The following is a 20,988-nucleotide window of genomic DNA, read 5'->3' as shown; positions in this document are numbered from 1 at the left end:
TAAAGGAGAAGGTATCTATATTTACTGTTATATAATTGTCGAGCTGCAACTCAAAAAAACAAAGAATAAATTGGCCCAAACAAGCTGCGTTCACATAAACAGACACCCACATGCACGTCTATATACGCATATACACACAAATACTTTGGTGTATGTGCCTTCCTATATACAGTTTCTACGCCACCCAGATGTCGTTATGGAATGAATAAAAAGGATATGGTGATGTTTGAGCGTGCGGTTTATTGATAAGACCTGTTGACAGAGTATCTGATGGGGGGGGGGTGTTGCGGGGAGACCGTCTGCATCAGTGGTGTCCCAACAAATTTTTCCTCGAAGCCGTTTCTCATCTGAAAGGTTCCAGCTGAGTGGCGGAGCGTCCCAACGTTTAACCCACCGGGGATGGAACTGTGAGAGACGAGGGGGAAATTACCATACCGGAAATAAATGGAGTTTTTCCAAAATGAATGCTTTTTCTTTTTTTCATGACCTTGAAAATCACACATGGAGATGCCTCTTTGGCTACTTCAGTGCTTCCATATCTTCCTCGTCCGGCTCCTTTCAGTGTCATGGCTGCTGCTTCCCACGCTCGGGCAAGCATTCAGCTCGCTCCACTAATAAATAGACCTGAAGTGGAATAATAGTCATCCAGCTCCTCTCAGGGCCTCACTTTGGTAAACCTCCGACTCATTTTTGGATTTATTTTTAGACTCTTTGAAGATCCACGGCATCTGCATGCTAATGTGTTACCGCGTGATTTCCCCTTGTTTATGCATCCAAATATTGGTACTCATTATCGCTCTCTCAAAGTAATTGAAGCTGCTTTGCCTACGATCTGGAAGAAACACGTCAAATCAAAGTATTTGAGCCTCCCACACGTACTACCACGCATCGTTTGTGGGTTTTTCATTTCAGTGAAGTTTTTGAGTTTACGCAGCAACGCTTGTCCGTTCATGGTAGAAACACTGAAAGCGATGTAGTTGGCATGTTGGGCGCTGTCGGTTAACGTTACTCTCCGCCGACACGGTGCTCAGAATCACTGAAAACCTTTTGAAAATGGCTCCTACAGTGGGACTTTATAAAAGTGCTCAGGAAAACGCTGCTACTGCGCACCACGGCTGCAGGAAATAGTTCTGCACATGCTCAGTAGACGGACAATAACGACAACGTATACCTCCAGAGTGTCATGACTCCCAGTCCACATTCTCCTGGGACTTGGTACTCTTATTTTGATAGTCACCGTAAATTGTTCTCTGAGGTTTTATTACAAAAGCAAGTCTTGGCCTGGCATACTAACCACATCAGTTTCTGCCAAATAAACGTAGTTTTCAAAACATTGCTGTCCAAACGCGAATCTTTTCTGAAACGGAAACACTAAAACAATATGTTTTCACTTGAAACTTTTTTCGTGTAACTTAAATAATCGTAGAAGAACGCCACCCTAAAAAATCATTGACAGGCTCATTAACTATTATTTAAGCATAAACTTGGGTAGGATTTGTGATGAAAAAAACAAAAAAAACAAGGCACAAAGCACAAAGTTCATTTATTACCTGATTACCTGCCAATGACAATGCCAATGTTAGAAAAGCTCCATGTTTATAAAGGGAAAGAAAAAAAGAGAGAAAGATTCTCTGTGATACTGTACATCCAGGTCCTGGATAACAAATGTGTGTTTTTATCATTTTTGCTGGTAGAAACTGAAATGCACAGTGGCTGTGGTCGTTGATTTGAAGCATTACATTAAATTCACCCACTAACAGCTTGTCAGCCGAAGCTTCCATTTTCCATGTTGTTTCTGCAGCAGCCTCCAGCTTGCAGTGCGTGTCATGACCTGCGATTTTTATTTTCTTTTTTTTTTTTTTTTATTGCACCTTTGCCAAATAAAGCAGAACGATTTCAGAAAATCTGTCAACAGATTCGTTTATTGTCCCTCAGTCAGTTCATGCAAAAGGTCACTGAAAGCTTTGGAAACCCGGTTTTTGCAGTAAAAGCATTTATATTTGAATGTGCAATTTGAGTGCTGCATCTGGATGAAGCCGCTTTAGAAGTGTGTGGATGAATGGATGATGTTGATGTGAAGAACCCTTCAAACGTTCACACTTGAAGCTTTTTGCTTGCAGTCTTCACCAGTAGTGTCGTGCTCCCTGGAGAAGTGGATGTACTCTCGATTGTTGCCTTCTTTCAAACCAGCCAGAAGTGCCTTTAAAAAAACAAACAAAAAAAACTTGCATTTATGTTGATTCTCTTTAGTGAAAATCCATCCATAGTATTTGCTCATTGTGACATATTCATTTAATTTATTCATTTATGTGGATGGGCCAGTGCACATTAATGTGCAAACAATCTCAAGAATTTTCATAAATAAGCCGTGTAATAAATAGCGTGTAATGAATGTTAAGAAAAAAGTGATACAGATGACATAAAATACAAATTTTCTGCTGGAAGTTTTATAATTTTCTCTTCCGATTTCTCTTTTTGGGGACATTGTTCTTGCTCTGTAGCTGCTTTCTGTTGTCATACAGTGACATCTCGTGGTCCCAGATGGTATGAACCAGGATATCTAAATGGACACCCAAATTGTTCCAAAAGTTTTCTGTTGTCACTTGAAAATGTCATTTAATCCAGAAAATACAGTACAGTACATTTTAGTATTATAGCTTCTATTTAGCAGCCATCAACAGGTGTTTTCCATTACCTATGGCTCACCTGTTATCTTTCATTTGCTGTGAGACAAATCGCACCATGTTGATTATTTAGTTCCTCTAGTTCTGCTTAAGAATGTGGGTAACGTAATCCTCCCTTTCAGTCCTTCAGAGTTTCAACCTTTAGTACAGTTTTGTTTGTTTCTCGTTCCGTCTTTTGTCTATTTTGTGTTTTGTCTTTTTCGTTTCTGCTTTTATGTGTTTGTCCACGTTCACTGTGTCTCCCCTTGTCCCAGGTGTCTTGTTGCCCCGCCCTCCATGTGTCTCACCCGGTTGCTCACCTTGATCGTCAAGTATGTAAGTGTGTCCGTGTCTGTTTAACTCCTGAATGTTACTCGTCTTAATCTGTCCTCTGAGTTTTTCATTTGCATTTATTGCTTAAAGGAGACATATCATGCTTTTAAATCCTTCCTTTTTACATATAAATCATACAGTTGTGGTCTATACAACGCGAAACTGCAATGCTTGGGTCTGAATTCCTCATTATTAGAGCTCCACAGGCCCCTTTTCAACCCCTTTTCTGATGTGCTTCTGAGAGCAACTCGTTTTGGGGCGGTCTCTTCAAATGCAAATGACACACTTCATACCCCGCCTCCTCTCCAGGTTGCAGAGGTGATACTCGGTTCAACGCCACCCTGTTCGGCCATCTTTGTAGTTTGATAGAACAGATACAATTATCTAGCGGCGCAGAAACTTTATATTCACACATTATTTACAAAATGTCAACAACGGAAGATTTGTCCATCCAGCCATACATGTTGGAGCCAGAGTCGGACCCGGCGGAGCGAGATGAAAATGACGATGATGCACCTACAGAACAACGTCTTCATATGGATGTAACGCAATGGTGTGTTACTATATTTACACTAACTTCTCCATCCATGCCCACTACTACAATACTGCCTGTATTACAACGACTATTTAACACAGAAGTGACATTATAATCTAAAACGAGCACACAGCGCTAACATATGAAGACGGTGCAACTGCTAATGCTAACAAAACAATGACAGGGACGTCTTATCATCACACTTTTTAGCGTTATATACAGCTTACCGAAGTGCTCTGTTCGTCGTCTCCATAGATAGAAGGAACTGACCGCTCAATCAGACCAAGTCTTTCGGCAAATCCTTCTTTATACTGGCGGAGGTTGTTGAAGCAGTCGTCCTTGAAGTGATTCGCGCACACAAAAATGACCTTACCCACAGATGTGGGTACATTTCTGTGAAAAATAAAACTCAACCAGGCACTTCGAAAAGGTTCTGATGCTGGGAGACGGTGTAACGAAGCTTGTGGGTTACTACATCCAACAACCGAACATTTCGACTTATCCTCTCGTAACTTCGGTTGGACTACAAAATCGCAGCGAGAAACAAAAATGGCGGATTGCTCGAAATGTCGATGTCCTAATTTGGCAGTTCCGCTGAGAATACTGTGACGTCATTGTTCAAAAAACGTAATAGAGAATAGAAAAATCGAAACCGATCGCAAAATATGACCAAAACAGAATATAAAGATATCAACGGAGCACCTGAAGAGACTACTTTGAACTTTTCTGTACTTCTAAACACTCTAAATATACAACAAAATGCATTTAAGGGCTAAAAAAGTGGATTTAGCATGATATGTCCCCTTTAAATCGCAGTTTTCGCGCTGTGCTTTACGTTAGCATGGACGTTACGCTTTCCCTCCACTAGGGGGCAGCTCTGAGTCAACAGACCCTGACAACAACTTCTATGGGAACAAAGTAGCAAAGCAAAGTTGTTGAAGAGACTGTGAGAATGTAACGTTTTTCTGTGAACTCTTTTATCAGGGATTACCGATGAGGTAAAACTGACGGCAACAGTATTTTCCATATTCCGTAATATCCGCCAGGATGTTTGATGACTTACTTAAGAATGAATCTGCAGGCTTAGTAACAGAATCCAGTGTGAAACTTTTGATATATGCATTTTCCGGAGGGTATGTCATTCAATAGAAATCACCCTAAAGGACTCGCGTATTTCATTTTTGTGTCTGTTGCACTCAGTAGCCACACTGCCCCCTCATGGCTACTGATGGTACTTCTTTGTCCGTCCATGTCCCTAAGCTTTTTGTAAACGGCCAGAAATACGAGAGAAATTAACATAAGTGTACAGACAGAAGGCTCTGTTTTTAACATTGACAAAATAACCCATTACAACCTTTTGTCCTTCGTAAAACATGCATGTTGTACATTATATATATTGATATATATGATATATCAATATTATTATATCGTTGTGCCAATATCAAGCAAGTACTTTGGTTAATACTCTATGTTTAAAAAGCATTGTGTGATTTCTGTGATGAATCTATATCTTTAACTGTGTCTGGAGACTCAGTTTGTGGGTGTTTTTGTTGTATTTGGACTCCCTCTGCAGGCTTCAGACTAGATTAAATCTGTGTGACAAAGTGAATAACTCTAGATAACAAAGTGTGAGCTGTGAAAAGTCATTTATAAAAGGAGCATGAAAAACAGTTGAATTTGCTGTTGCTACAGAAAAATATATACAGATAAATATTTCTCTCAGATAAATGATGAAAAGTGATAATGAGATGAGTCAGACTGTTTTCTAAAAGTTTAATTTTCCCCTCCGTGTCCACGGAGGTGTAGTTATTTCAAAATGCTGCGTTTTCCTCCAATTTTATGGAAAATTTGCTTTTGCCTCATAAATAATGATTTGTAATTTGCAGTCTGTGTTTCCAGGATGACCTGTGTCAGCACTTGTGGACCTCTGTGCTACTTTTTGTAACCTTCAGAGTCTACAGTGCAGGAAGCACGTGGATCGTTCTCAAAACAATTCAGTCTTTAGGAGGCGCTGTCTGACTTCATAGTTGGACAAACTCCTGGACAATCATGCAAAGGTTGTACTATGAATAATGTCATAAAATTGAAAATGGTTCTCACTCTGAATCCTGTGTATTCTGCCTCCCTGAGGTTTATACGGGGAAATTCTTCTGACACTCCAGCTGGGACACTCCAGCTACACTGAGAGTCAGAGCACTTTTGAAAAGTTGGGTTTTCCCCGGTTTCCATGGAGATGGAATCAGAGCTTTTTCCAAAAGTTTCATCTTGGGAGCCATTTTTTAAAAACGTGCCGTTTTCAATCGCTCTGAGCACTTACTGGTCTTCACTTGATATGTGTGTGCGTACAATCTACTGCCATTAGCACAAGTTTACATTGAATTATTCTATTTCTGGGCTAATTGTCTCACTGTCTCATTTCAATCAAGTTCAAGATTTTTAAAAAAAGATTTTTTTCATTTCGAATTGAGATTAGGCACTTTGAACCGTCTCAACAAGTTAACGTCACGAAAGTTCTTCTGTCCGCCGCATTGCAAGCTCCAGATTTCCCAGAGGAAGAAGAAGAAGTAAGGAGGAGGAGGAGATAATAGCTGCAGTGACTTCTTCTCATTCCAGACCATCAAACAGCAGCTTTGTTATGACTGGGAATCTACCAGCTCTTCATTAAAGATGCCACATCACAGGCGCAGTGGAAAGGCTGACTGCAGTCGCCTCACAGACTTCCTTTGTTCGCTCGGCACACAGAAGAGGAGTCTGGTTTTTCTTTTTTCAAACTTTGAGACACAAGAGGAAGGCATTTGAAATGAAAGCAACTATTCACAACGGTAAAATTATAGTGTGTGTGCTCGCTGCTGCCTGAAACGCATCATTCATCGCTTGACATTTCATTGGACTTTTCTCGCACTGCAGCAACGGTCAGGAGGTGGGAATCTTTACAGATTATTCTGTCTTTGATCAAACTGGATGGCTTTGGCCTCCGGGGTGTGAAATCGACATCAGCCACACAAATGCGGCAAAATCCATGAAGTGGTGGGTGAAGTGACGACTCCACAGGCCACAGGGGTGGTTTGGTAGTTTGGTACAGGAGGGTCATGATCCCACTGACCTGTGGTGGGCCGCAACACTCCCGTGCAGCTGCGAGTCGAATTCAAGACTCATTATTAGTAGAAAGAAGAGCAGCTGTTTAATATTCATTTTACTCTCCCATCAGATTAGAACAAACCAAACGGAACAACAAACTGTCTTTTTAAGTCTTGAAACTGCAGGATGGTCATATCTAATAACAAGTTCCTGCCTTCTGCTTTAGTCATTTCTTTAGCTCAAGTTACAACAAAGTCATCCCACAATGCATCAGGGTTCTTAAAGACTCTGTTATAATTCTTTGTTATTTTCATCCATGTGAAATTCAATATAAATCTCCATTATTACATAAGGTCATAATAGATCTTTATATCATATCAACATCAGTTCTCTGGAACATTACAAGTGCTATGTTTGTCCAACAGACTCATAACATTCATGTTATAAGGTCAGAAAGTGGAACTTCGGAAACTCAAATTCGAGATTTTAATGTGAAATATTAGTTTTTTAGAAGATATGTTGGATTTTTTAACACTTTTATTGACTGATTGTAGTGGTGGGTAATCAGTTAAGTTATATGTTTTATACATATATATATATATATATATATATATATATATATATATAGTCACCGTGGGAACAGCTTTCCTGGAATCATCTGTTTTACTTGAAATCAATGGAAATGTCACCGATATTGAAATGTCACCACACAGTTTATTCAAGAAAGAGACGTCATTCATCGTCATTCCAAGAAAACATAGAACAGTTTCACATTGTAATTGACTCTGTAATTATCAGGATCTTAGTCGGTCGGTCGGTCAGCAGGCAGTCAGATGCATCCTACTTTCCCCCATCACATGCCATGCCACCTTTATAATGAAGTGGCATAGGTGGATGCTATGGAAGGTTTACAGTTATTTCTTTTCAATATTTCATGCCTGGTAGACCCAAGGGAAGGGAATGATCTGACAGCCACACTCAAACTCGCACCTCTGGACAATTCAGTGCCACCAAACTGGTGCTTTTAATGTTTTGGCTCCAAAGCCTGCAAACAGAACTACATTCCAGTTGAAAAAAACCAAATCAAAAAAATTGTAGTAATCACTTTTTTTCCCCTTTAAAACCCCTGATGTCTGCAGTCCACAGCAGTTGATTAGCATTTAATGTTTTATACATCAGATATGAGATGACCGCATGCCTCAGCCTCGTCCATATATTATCATCTTAATACAATTCAGCTCAGGGGCGCTATTAATTCCTTCTGTTTCTCTGCTGGATCAGTCCACGCAGGGTCACAGCTGCCATTGGGCACAGATCAGAAATGAACAAGAGTAGATATTATATAAGATATAAAGCGATGGAGCACAGTTCATTTCATCTATCTGTTGTGCGTGGAGGATGAACTTGTGTGTGCGTGTGTGTCGGGGTTTTTAAAGGATGATGTTTAGACATTTTTATTTATTTATTTTCATTGTTGTGTGTTAATTAATACTGTACTATAAAATAATAATTACAATAATAATATATTTTATTTATAGCACACAGTAAAAACAAAACTCATATATATATATGTGTGAATGCAGGTTGTTTTTTTTAATCATGTACTCATACATTTCTGCAAAAAAAACAAAGACAAACAATAGTGATAGTAAAAACGTCTAATAAAATACTAGCGCTGTTACTAATCCTTAATACTACAGTTATTAGTGTTAATATTATTAACACACACATATATAAATGCAGATTTTTTTAAATATTTTTTTTCATAATGTACACATTGCACTAAAACGATAGGAAACAATAGTAATTGTTTTTATTCCACAGTTTTACTGATCCGTCTGTGACCTCTGAACTGACAGCCCTCTTCCACATGAATATCAGTGATCACTTGTACTCCCGCCGTCACACGGCGAGTTTCCACATTTCATATCGTACATTTAATCAAACCTATTGTGTGTGAATAGACACTGAGCCCGGTGATGATTGACCGACTGATGCAATACACTGCTATCAGCGATTATATTCTTCTTTTTTCATCTCCTTTACTATTTTCATGCCTCTGTGAGAGTCGAGCTCGAATCAAAGGCAAATAATGGCGGCAGAGAATAAAAGCCGATGGCAAACACGCGAGACGACACGTGTGGCGCTGCGTGAAGTCGAGCCACTTTTCTACCTTTGTGTTGCAGATAAAACAGCAGAGCTGCAGGTCATTAAGATCCCAGCGTGAGGCCGCCATGATTGGCCTCCCTTATCAGTCGGAGGATGACATGTACCCAACGCGGGTTCAGACGTCACGCTTGCTCTGCTACACGTCTCTCCAGTGACGGTGATGTTTCTCATATTTCTGGTAATTGAGCTTCGGGGAGCTGCCTCTGGCCACGACCTCGGCTGGATTGAGGGAGGAGGAGTGTGGTCTGTGAGGGGATGAAGACGGAATATCTCACTGTTTGTTTGATTCATTTCTCTTTTGAGTGATAGAATCAATCGCAGGTGGAATTAGCTCCATTTGTGGCTGTGGGGAAGATTTAATACTTCTACTTCTCTCAGTAAAGTGATTGTGACGGCAGAGCTGCCTTTTGTAAATAGTGATTGTGTTCTAGCAATGTGGAGAATAACACTGCCTTTACTGATAATGTACTTAATATAATATACTATAAGAAAACATACTCAAATCGAGGAAATTAGTGACAATAACTGGAGCTTGGTGAACTGGTTAAAGATTCATTACAGTTGGGTCAAACCAGTAAAATGAGTAAAACTCTAAACGTTTCAATTGATAAAGTGCAGTTTGAAAATTTAAATCCAGCATAATGGATGCATGTTGCCAGCCTGGTGACCGCGTATTGACTTCTGCACATCATTGTTAATGTTGAATTTGGATCTGTTGTCCGTTCGTCCCGCCCTAACGCGTTTGTCTCGTTGTGATCCGTCGAGTAAAATGTCAGTTATATTTTGTTACCGTCTTGCCTCCATGTCTTACTTTCTATTTAGATTTTATTAAGTCTTTGTCCGTGAAAACGCTCCATTGACTAATATTTTCCGTCATAGTTTTAGTCGAGGAAATGAACACTGCTGCACATTGCCTGTACGTCGTCTCCACGTTGCTTTGGGAAAGCCCATTGGAGAGGTTAAGTGGGTGAAAGGTTTTCGAAGGTCCCACAGCTCTGGACACGTGGAGCTAATAAGCTTCATTGAACGCTTTCCCTGTCCACTCCTGAGACATAATCGTGCTCTAATGACTCCTTACGAGACTCCTCCACACCACCCAGTGTAAAAGAGTGAGCCAATCTAAACACGGTGAGTCCAGATTATGCATGTCAGTGGTTTAAAATTGTCATTTTAGCACGAATTGAATCCATCCATAGAATTACGTGACAACGGTGAATGAAACATTAATAAGTCAGGAAAAGGATGTTAACATAAGCTTCCTGTTCACTTCTTCCCGCAGAGTAGTCTCATCTTTATCATAAACAGGAACGTTTTTTTGTTTTTTTTTAAGCAATCTCTTTTTATTTTTGGCGCCAATCAGCTGAAACAGGTGGAGTTTCTCCATGTTTGTGTCTGAAACTTCAGATGGCAACATTTTGATAGAAACTGTCAGAATCTCTTAAAATGATGTAAATTGCCTGCCAGTCACTAGTTGGCGCTGTGTCTTCGTAAAGTAACTACTCACTCATGAACAACAAACTCAAGTAAAATCGCTTCCCACAGCCTAAACACATTTACAGCCAGTAAATGACATGTTTCACTACAATTCCATTCATTTAACCATTTGATTTCCAGTGTCCGTCCTCATTCAGGTGTCATCAGTGTCCTGTGGTCACACGTGAGTTTGGAACTTTAAATTTACATACAAAAGCATTTAAATCTAATGACAATAACACATAATCACATTTTTTCATCCAAACTTCCTGATGAGTAAAGATGCATTTTGATTTGAAGGGATTACAGCACGTAGGAAATATGTGAAGGAAAAAAAAAAAAGTGTTTTATATAACAGTGAGATCCCAGCGACCTCTAAAATATCAATCATCTGTTGCAGCCGTGAGCTGTTTGTGTTCACCGGTCCGTCCCCAGCAGGAAAAGTGAGTTTCTCTCTTTTCTCTGCCTCGGCAGTCGTTCCGCTGCAGCGGGGAAACTTGATCACAGGTGGTGAGAAAAAAAAACGGACTTGCCCTCCTGACCTGTGATGTGAAATAATTCGATTAACAGCTGAAGCTCGATCTGTTTTTTCAATTTCACACGTCCACGCCGAGCAGATCGTCGACAGACAGTGTACAAACACCGGGTCTGATCCGGGAGTTTCATCATGTGTCCTACTTTATTGGCGTGATTGAAAGACCAGCCTGTGCTGAGGTGATTAGTGATTTGAGGGGTCGTGAGCTGAACAGTGGATGATAAATCGGTCTGTTCTCTGCATGATATGTGTGTGTGTGTGTGTGTGTGGTTTCATAACGAAAGCAAACAACAGCACCCACCAGTGGCATGGCATGTAATTACATCATTTTCAACATCTCTGCCATTTCCATGTAAACGAACCAATTAAAGTCATGATGGGCCAGTTCAGGAAAGATCTCTCATGAGGACTGCAGGTTGAGCTGGTTTACTTTTTTTTTTTTTCTTTCACAGTAAAAGCAAACCTTTTCCGACAGTCGGGCCACGTTTACGCAACGTTTTCAAGTGAAAATGTGAAACTTTCATGACGTTTTGGATGCCTTTTCACACAACAGTGCTCAAAGCCAAGGAAAAGGAAATAGATTGAAAACGGCTCCCCAATAGCTCCGTCCCCCTGGAAACGGAGAAAACACAACTTTTCTGAAATGCTGCTCCTGCACATGCGTATCGCGTCCAAAGTAATAATTCCTCTGCTCATGCATGAGTAAATTTACAATAACGACAAAGTTTTCCTCCAGAGTGTCACGACTCCCCGTTCATATTCTCCTGGGACTTGGTAGTTTTACTTTGACAGTCACCGTAATAACAATCCAACTTCTGTCCTTACAATTGTCTGTGTACTCTCATTATTATTGTTTATAGCATATTGTTATCTGTGTTTGTGTGGTTTCATTACAAGAACAACCAACAGCACCAGCTTGAGGCCAGGCATGCTGACGACATTGTTCTCAGCATTTCTGCCATTTCCTTAGAGACAGACATCATTTCCAAAAACTGCAGTGTAAATGTGAATCTTTTCTGAAAATGAAAACAATGCATTTCTACTTGTTTCTACTCTAATGTTGTCGTGTACATGCAGCCTAAGAAGTCATACAAGAAACAAAACAGTGTAATAAAAAGTTTAAGAATAAAAGTCACGGGGAGCCAGCTGAGAAAAAGCCTTTTACCACAATAATAGCACTTTTCCACTCAGCCCTGCTCGCCTCGCCTCGGTCATTTTCCATCACAATATAGTAAAGCCACAGTGTTGGGCGGACACATCCGAGTTTTCCCCGTCATGCACAAGTAATCACCCCTGATACGATGCTGAGCGGACATGCATTGAATATCAGCTCAAATAATGAATTGAATAGTATATATTTTTTTATGTTTATTGATAATAATACAAAATGTGGATCGTTAGGACCGTGCTTCACTGTCTCGTGTGTCGGTTTCACTGGTGCCCCTGTTAACTGGTGACTTCTGCCACCAGCCGTGAGCAGCAGCTGATGTTAAAACAAGACCAACAAACGCTACGATACTTTAAACTTTAAAGGAAATGTGGTTAAACTGTGTTCGCCAGGACAGCTACAGGCTTTGGTCGGGTTTTTAACATCTGCTGTGAAAAGCGGGACGCCGGAGGAAGACGGTCACCAATTAACAGGGAAACCGGTTCACCTGAAACACCGGTGGTATCAGTGGCTCGGAGACTCCCCAATCCTCTCGCTTTGTGAGCGTTCAATAGAGCAGCTGAGCTGATTCGCTCCTTCTTTTCAAGTTCTAAACATTGCCAGCCTTTTCAGACCTACAATTCTCAGCACGCATGCCAAATAGTCACCACACAGAGGAGGGCATTTTGAGTCTCAAATTATTGTCAAAAGTATGTTTGTTTTTTGACTGAAACTGGAGAAAATCTACAGGGAGGACAGGCAATTTCCCTACAGAAAATTCTAGGCTGGAACCAGAGGAGACGATCCTCTTCAATCAGTCTCTTATTGAGCTTCAGCGTCTGTTTAACACAGAAGAAGCATTTAAACAATGATTTTTTTTTTTTTCTGCAAAATGGAATAAATGGTCCTCATTAGATTTTATGCACGAAGATGGCAGCTGGCCTGTCGTCATGACAACACACTCAGCTTGTTATTATTAATTTCTACTGAACGGATCCACCCAGATGATTGGTTACCTGCACAGATTATGTTTTTCTTCCAGGTACACGCTCTCTTTCTCAGCTCAGATGAAGAACTGGGTTATTTGCAGTTGTTTTTGTATTATTTCTATGCTGTACTTAACAAGCTTTCCACCTCATAATTAGTTGTTCTTTTCCAACATGTTACTTTGCTCCACATAAATAGAGCTCAGTGAAACAGGAAGAGTTGCAGTGTTGCTAAGTCGATGAGTGTCATGCTCGCTGGTTTCGGCTTCGACTTGTTAAAGATACAATTAAATCACAAACTGTCCGCAAACTTGTTCAATAGCACCAGAAAAACAGTCGGTTAAAAAAGGTTGTTTTCTTCAGTACTTGAGTAGATTCTAGGCTTTTAATCCAGCTTGAGACTCTGCTTCTGTTTTATTTGTTGTCATTTTATTGCATTTCATTATTTTTTTTACCGAATGCACCTTGTGTTTTAATGTGCATTCATGCACAGCACTTCAGGTCTGCTGTGGTTGTTTTTAAAATGAGATCATCTCGAGTTGAGAGTTTTTTTCGTATTCGTTTCAGAAAAATTTCACGTTTGCGTGGCAACATTTTAAAAACGATGTCTGTTTTCACGGAAACAGCAGGAGCACTGAGAATGATGGCGTTAACATGCCAGGCCACGGGCCGGTGCTGTCGTTTGTTTTTGTGCTGAAACCTCACACATATGCGTGCAGAGATCCATACGCTCTAAACATTAACAATGGGAGAACACAGACATTCTAGTGGACAGACGATCCAGTTGGATTGTTATCACGGTGACTGTCAAAATAAAAGTACCAAGTATCAGGAGAATTTAAACGTGGAGTCACAACACTCTGGAGGAAAACATTGTTGTTATTGTTCATCTACTGAGCCTGATCACCGTCTACACGGAATCCCAGTGTCTTCAGAAAGTCGTTTTTTCGCCCATTCCCACAGCGACGGCGTCGGAGCCGTTTTCGAAGAGTTGTGCTTTCAGTGGCTCCGAGCAACGTCGTCATGTAAACATGCACCCAAAAGGATATGAAAGTTTTGCTTTTTCACTTGAAAACGTTGTTTAAACAGAGACTCCGGCTAATTTGACATCATCTCTACGCAGCTTTAAAGATTTCCTATTATAGAGTTTTTGTATTTCACATGGTCCGGTTGGTCCAGCCCCCGGCTAGCTCAGTTGGTAGAGCATGAGACTCGCACTCTCAAGGTAGTGGGCCCGTGTCCCACGCTGGGCGCCACCTTCCCGTGGGCTCGCCACCTGCAGGAAGGTTCTTAATCGGTGCGATGTGATCTGGGTGGTGGCTTTAGAGCAGGGGTGTCCAGCGGCCACATACAGCACAATTTCATCTTGAGTGGGCTGGACTGGTAAAATAGTGCCACAATGACCTTACACTTAAACTTTAAAAAAACTTTTCTTTTTTTTTGGTGGTGCAGAGTATCCATTCATCCATCCATCCATCCATCCATCCATCCATCCATCCATCCTTCCATCCATCCATCCATCCATCCATCGTCAAGTCTCAGTTTCAGTGTTTGATTTGTTGTTTATCTTCTATCAGGATTGAATTATGGGTTTATGAGAGTTGCAAAATCTTAACGATCCAAACATTGGAAGGCTCTCAGGCTTCGGGGTCGTGCTCAAAGACGGAGGGTAGATGGGGAATTGAACCTGCAACCACCGGATTGTGAGACAGCCTCTATAACCCAATAATGTGACTGTGAGAGCGCCTCAGTGTGTCTGACCGCTGTTTCTTTGCCTCTCCTCCACAGGGGCGGTCTGTCTTCGCGACCGGCTGACGTTTCGTTTCTGCCACACCCTCCGCTGGCTCGGCCGCTGCCGCCTGCCCAACGTGCTGCAGCAGTGCTGCAAAACCTGCAGCCTGCGCTCCCGCCCCAGCATCACACCGCTCCACAACAAGTAACCACAGGAGCTCTGCCAAAGTCAACCAGCCGAGCAGATTTACCCACAGAACCAATTAAAGAACAGTCACACTTCGACCCCGATGGAATCGATCAGCGGAGGCGACGCGTGACGACAACAGACTCTACTGTGGTGTTGTAAATATTTGTTTTGCACTTTTTATGCTGCAAATTTTTACCTGAGGGACTTTTTCTTTTAAACGCCATTGTAGCGGATGGGAATCCCCCAGACCAATGTAGCCTGCTTGTCGGTGCATTATTACACAAACCATCCATCCATCCATCCATCCATTTTCTCCTGCTTATCCGTTTCCGGGTCGCGGGGGTGTCACTCTGCACACCGTCACCCAGATCACATTGCACCGATTAAGAACCTTTCCTGCGGGTGGTGAGCCCACGGGAAGGTGGCGCCCGGCGTGGGACATGAACCCTCTACCTTGAGTTTGAGAGTCTCATGCTCTACCAACTGAGCTAGCCGGGGGCGCTATTACACAAACCACTCATGGAATTCAGTGGTTGCTACAGGGCTTCATTCTGTATTTAGAGGAGCAGAAACTGTGCAGCCGTTGCATTTTGTGGTACAAAACAAAACAAAAAGTAGTGAGATCAAATTGTTCTGTGTATGCCCCCTGAACTGGAATACAAATTGAAGCTGCTGCAACACTTCAAAAGCAGCCCGGTTTTACAGGAAAACCTCCAACCTGGCAACACAGCCCCTGATTTAGGGTGATATGACCGGCACCGGCGAGCCACTTGTGTTCCCTCAAAGCACGATCATTCATAGCATCAAGCAGAATGTCACACATCAATCAGATGTTGTTATTTATTGGCCCCCATATACACAACAAAGGTTTCAAGTGAAAACAGAAACTTTTGAGGTGATTTGGGTGTCCGTTTACACAACAACGGTGCTGGAGCCACTCCGTCTCCATAGAAACGAGGGGAAAACACAGCTTCTCTGATTGCTGCTACCGCGCACACACACCGTGGTCGTATTAACTAGTTGTTCTGCTCATGCTCAGTAGATGGACAATAACAACAATGTTTTCCTCCAGAGTGTCACGACTCTGTCCATGTTCTCGTGGGACTTGGTGGTTTTATTTTGACAGTCACTGTAACAACAATCCAACTTGGTCGTCTGTCCACTAGAATGTCTGTGTTCTCCCAGTGCTTATGTTTATAGAGTATGGATCTCTGTATGCATGTGTGTGTGTGGTTTCATCACAAAAACAAACAACAGCGGGAACTCGTGTCCTGGCATGCCAAATACATTGTTTTCAGCACTTTTGCTGTTTCCATGGAAACAGAAATCGTTTTCAAAATGTTGCCATTTAAACGTGACATTTTTCTGAAACAAAACAATGCATTTTCACTGGAACTCGTGTAAGGAGGGCCTTCATTTAAAAAAAAAAATTTAGAATTTTTTTTTTTAGTTTGAAACCAATCACAAGCTGCAAAGCATGATGTTTGACACACTGAGGTGACGACTTGTATTTAGCTCGACGCGCTAATGTCTTGCTGTGTTTTGCTCTGTTGGACCTCCACAGACCTCCTGTCCTTTTTAGAGTTTCTGCAGCTCCTCTGGCCATCTGCTGCCTACAAACCTGATTTAACCACCACCGCTAAAGCAAATGGTCAGTTGTACTAACATGTCTGCTGCAGCTTGTAAAAAAAGAAAGAAGCGAATTCCAGCTGGAGGGTGGTGTTTCAGTAGCAGTGGGCAAACAGTCCTGGTTTATACACTTTGCTTTGCTCTGTGTAAAAAAGTTCAGAACGGCTTTTCTTTAACTTGCCTATTTGTGCTTCTCCCTTATACATTTCGTACATACATCAGAGTGTATTTCAGAGTGGGCAGTTGTATTTCAAAAACACAGCACCTACTAGTGACCTGGCATGCAAACTACAGCAACTCTAGCAGCAGTCATATTCATTATTGTGTAAACAGAGCAACATTCTCAAAGTAAAATGTGAAAGAAAGAAAAAAACTGCAGGAAAATCTTGGTGCTTTTGGCCGTTTCGGCTCCAAATATTATGGGTCAGGTATTGGCAGGCCCAGTGCCTCTTTCTTTTTATTTTACTCTGTTCTTAATAACCACTCCACTGCAATACGAGGGAAATCTAGTATTTCATACAACGTTATTTTAATGGTCATGTTACATCCTAGAACAGTGGATTTGGGAAGATGTATTAAGGTTTTAGTGATATAAAGTAGTATTTTGTACCTTTATGAATGGTTTTATTGTTGTCTGCACTGTCATCAGCCACGACACACACACACACACACACACACACACACACACACACACACACACACACACACACACACACACACACACACACACACACACACACACACACACACACACATTGTTTCTTTGCTTTATGCGGATGATATTTTGACTTATTATTTTCTGCAGACTTACTGTCTGTAACTACTGGTTGACTAACCCTTAACTTAAACCTCTGTCCCATGGACCCGATCTGGGCTGCAAGTTTTTTTTTTTTTTTAATCGTTTTTAGTTATTTCCCCCTCTACAATTCCAAATTAATATTCCAAGCTTGTGGTAAAAAAAATCTGTTTTTTTTTTTTTTTTTTTCCACCGATTGTCAAAAACTAATGTATTTGCTTTTTTATTTTTTTTTTAAGTATGATGAAAATACATAAGTACACAAGTCATATTTGCCCAAGACAAAGTACCATTTTTTTTGTTTCTTGATTTATTGAAAGAGTTCAATTAGGAAATAAATATGCATCCACTTTTGGTAATTTTGTATTATTAGCCTATTTTCTAGAGTATAAGTCATATGTTGTTGTTGTTTTTTAATTGTTTCATTGTTTGGCTGTTCATGTGAGTGACTATTAAACTATTTACAATTTGTCATATAAAAAAAGAAAAAAAAACACAGCACAAATAAAATACGAAATCCTATACAAAAAATATTTTTTGTAATATCTGACAAACAAGTAAAATACTCCTCAAATAAGAAACACTAGATTCTCTTTAGAGGGGTGAATAGCTTGAAATATACAACTTAAAAACCCAAAAACAAACAATTGGGAGGGTTAAGAAGTGATTTAGAGATGAAACCGTACCTGTAGATATCATGTGGGACCACTAGATGTCACTGTAGGACAGCAGGAAGAGGGGACAGCACCACGGAAAATAATAATTACTGCTGTATTTGACGAAGCAAGAAAAAAAGTAAAAATAAAACTTCAGAGTGCAACAAAGAAATTTTGACAGATGGAATTTATAGTTGAGAAAATACGGTAAGCAGTACTGGGAAAAAAAAATGTAAATTACATTTTGAGTAAGTCAGTCATGTGGACCTCCATTAAGCTTACTGTTGAGGAATGAATCTATATGTGAGTGAAAAAGGTTCAGGCCTTCATCAGGATACATGTTTCTACAAAAGCACATCTTTTATCTTTACTCATCTAAATGTGGTGCTAAAGAACACTTCAATACAATTAAATGTCAATTAAATGTAATAATTGTCTCATAAAAAGTGTAAAACTGACATTGTATGTTGCAGTTTTTAATTTTTTTTAAAAAGCTTTCACATGGATGTCTTTTCACGATCCTGTCGCGTCATCCCCACATAGTCCTGCAAACATGACATCAGTAAAGCGGTTTAGATTCGTATTTAACTCAATAGTTAGACCAAGTTTACACAACAATGTTTTCAAGTGAAAACAGAAAATCTTTGTCGTGTTTTGTGGTCTGTTTTCAAGAAAACTGGAAGTGCAAAATTATTACAAATGAAATAAAAAAAACTTTTTTATGAACCAAATAATGTCACGATTTTACCAATTTTATTTGTAACAAAGCCAATATAGTAATTAATATATTGTCAATAATGTCATAAAATAACGAAATTCTCTTTAGATAACTTTCACATCCATAGTTTTTGATAAGCAAACTGCACAAAAACTAACTGTGTGGTTCCATTACAAAAACAACCCACAGCGCCAACCCATGGCCTGGCGTACTAACTACATCATTTTCAGCGATTCTGCCATTTCCATGAAAATGGACATTGATATCAAAGCGTTGCTGTGGAAACGCTAAACTTTTCGGAAATGGCAACGTAAAAAATTACGCATTTTCACTTGAAACATGTAAACGGGGCCGAGATTAAATTCTAACAGAGCTCACGTTAATTTAACTCCATGATTTAGTTTTATAGTAGTTGCCTGCCTGATTCTACAGGATCAATGAAGAGTGAATGTTATTATAACGGCGTACATCATCAAGCGGAGGAAAAATGCTGTGTGAACGTGAAATCCATTTCTCATTTGCCCACCGCTTCCTAAAAAATAGGATGGATGAAGGTGAATAAAGGAATATTGCCAAGGGCATTAATAAAGGATGATTACTTTTAGTTATTAGTTTAGCTAGACAAACACTTGCTGCCTGATTGTTCGACGTAAAAATCTGAATCAGAAAAAAAAAAAATTTTATCCCGAAGGGGCAATTAGGTGGAAAAAATGAGGCACAGTAAAAAAAAGAGTACGAGGAAGCAGTAGATTATGTTTAATGGCAGGTCTGCTGCCAATAACAGGATGAGTAGTTGCTGCAGAGGTGGCCAAGGCAATAGTTTCCATATAAAAGTGCAAGAATATTAAAAGCAGCAAATAAAAACAGCCTCAATGTAGAAACTGTCCAACCTGACCCTACGGACCGTTCTTTCTTTTTATTCATTTCAATCATGTTACTTTCTTTTTCTCACATTTCATGAAGCTCATTCCATCGTGTGCACACGTAATCGAAAAGGAGGACAATGAAAAGAAAATAAACCTGAACCGAACGTCGGTTTTATCGTCTGCAACAGTCAAAACTCCAACCTCAGACTTCAGACACCAGATTTCTTTTGTGGTTGTCCCCAACTTTTTTTATTTTATTTTTTTTAACTTCAGTCAAACCATCGCAGCTCGTTTGTGTTTGTGCCGTTTAAGGACGTCACATCAAACAACAATGAAGCCAAAACAGAATGCTTTGAAAGAGGTCAGTCCTGCCTGCTTTTGTCAAACCCTCGCATTCGATTTCTTCACACTACTTCTTAACGTGCCAATCGCTGTGTGAGCGTCTAACGTCGAAATGACAACCGCGTCACGCTGAAGCCATCAGGGACACAGGCGTGGCGTTGTATCACACAGTAACGTATGTCAAATTGACTAAAACATATTTTCATGTACTTTTGAGCTGCACTGGTGTGACGGTCGCAAATAAAGAAATCTTCTGTTCCATTAGTGTCTCTTTGTATACCTCTTTGTACGTTTTGATTCAGTTGGTTTCCCAGCAAATAGAAATGAAGTTGCTGAAACAAATATCTGAAAGGTAACGTCAATCCAACATTCACAGCAGCTTTAAAACTTGTCGTTCTAAACAGTGAAACACTAGAATAAACTGATATCGTACTCCACACAATACAGTGCTGCATCATTGAAAATTCCTACATTTCTTCTTTGATGTTCTTTCTGTGCACTCTTTGATGTCTTTTTTTGTTGTTTGTGACGGCCACAGGCTGCACTCCTGTCTCTGCCTTCCTCTTTCAGAGCCTCATCGATCGCCCGCCCCTCCACCTCGTTTAGGGATTGGCTTCACCTGCTTGGAACCGTTGAAAACTCGGTGAATCCAAGATGGCTGCTATTGTGACTGAAACTGCCTAATCTATTTAATTGGATGTACCAGCTCGATAGTCATTGTGGCTGTATTAACCATGGAAATTGACCATAGTAATGCTTTAGTCTCTGAATTTCTAAAAAGACCATCTCCTGTACTTTAGTTGACGAAAGATAATTTAGTCGACTTGGCAGGTCATCTGGGCTGTCTGAAACTGACAGGGTACCAAGAAAGGCTGAGATAAGGAGAATAGTTGTTGGGCCGGTTGCATTTTTAGAGTTGGCTCGAGCTACAGCAGCCACAGGCCTGTTTAGTTCTGCACTTTCTGGTTTCATATATGTATATGGAATTGGGAAAAAATCAACACTTGGAACACAAAAGGTAGAGGAATGGATCAACATGTAGTGTGAAGTTGTTCATTTGGGGCAAAGATTTCTCAAAATACCCAATCAGAGATGCAAACAACAGAACTGATTGGCAACGTGTTCACTGGTGTCTTTTCTG

General features: G+C 40.4%; 1 protein-coding gene across 1 annotated transcript in view; it reads left to right on the top strand.

The window, feature by feature from the left end:
- Positions 1-14,859, top strand: part of adamts7 (a disintegrin-like and metallopeptidase (reprolysin type) with thrombospondin type 1 motif, 7) — a gene marked incomplete at its 3' end in the record, with an annotated part of 103,775 nt that extends 88,916 nt beyond the window's left edge. Inside the window, exon 24 of the mRNA XM_080458043.1 lies at positions 14,708-14,859. Within this exon, the coding sequence (XP_080314169.1) occupies positions 14,708-14,859 (152 nt within the window). The remainder of the gene's footprint in view (positions 1-14,707) is intronic.
- Positions 14,860-20,988: the final 6,129 nt, after the last annotated feature.

Source organism: Lipophrys pholis (assembly GCF_963383615.2).
Source record: "Lipophrys pholis genome assembly, chromosome: 2".
In the NCBI taxonomy this organism is placed as follows: Eukaryota; Metazoa; Chordata; class Actinopteri; order Blenniiformes; family Blenniidae; genus Lipophrys; species Lipophrys pholis.
This window is presented reverse-complemented; position numbering and strand designations above follow the sequence as displayed.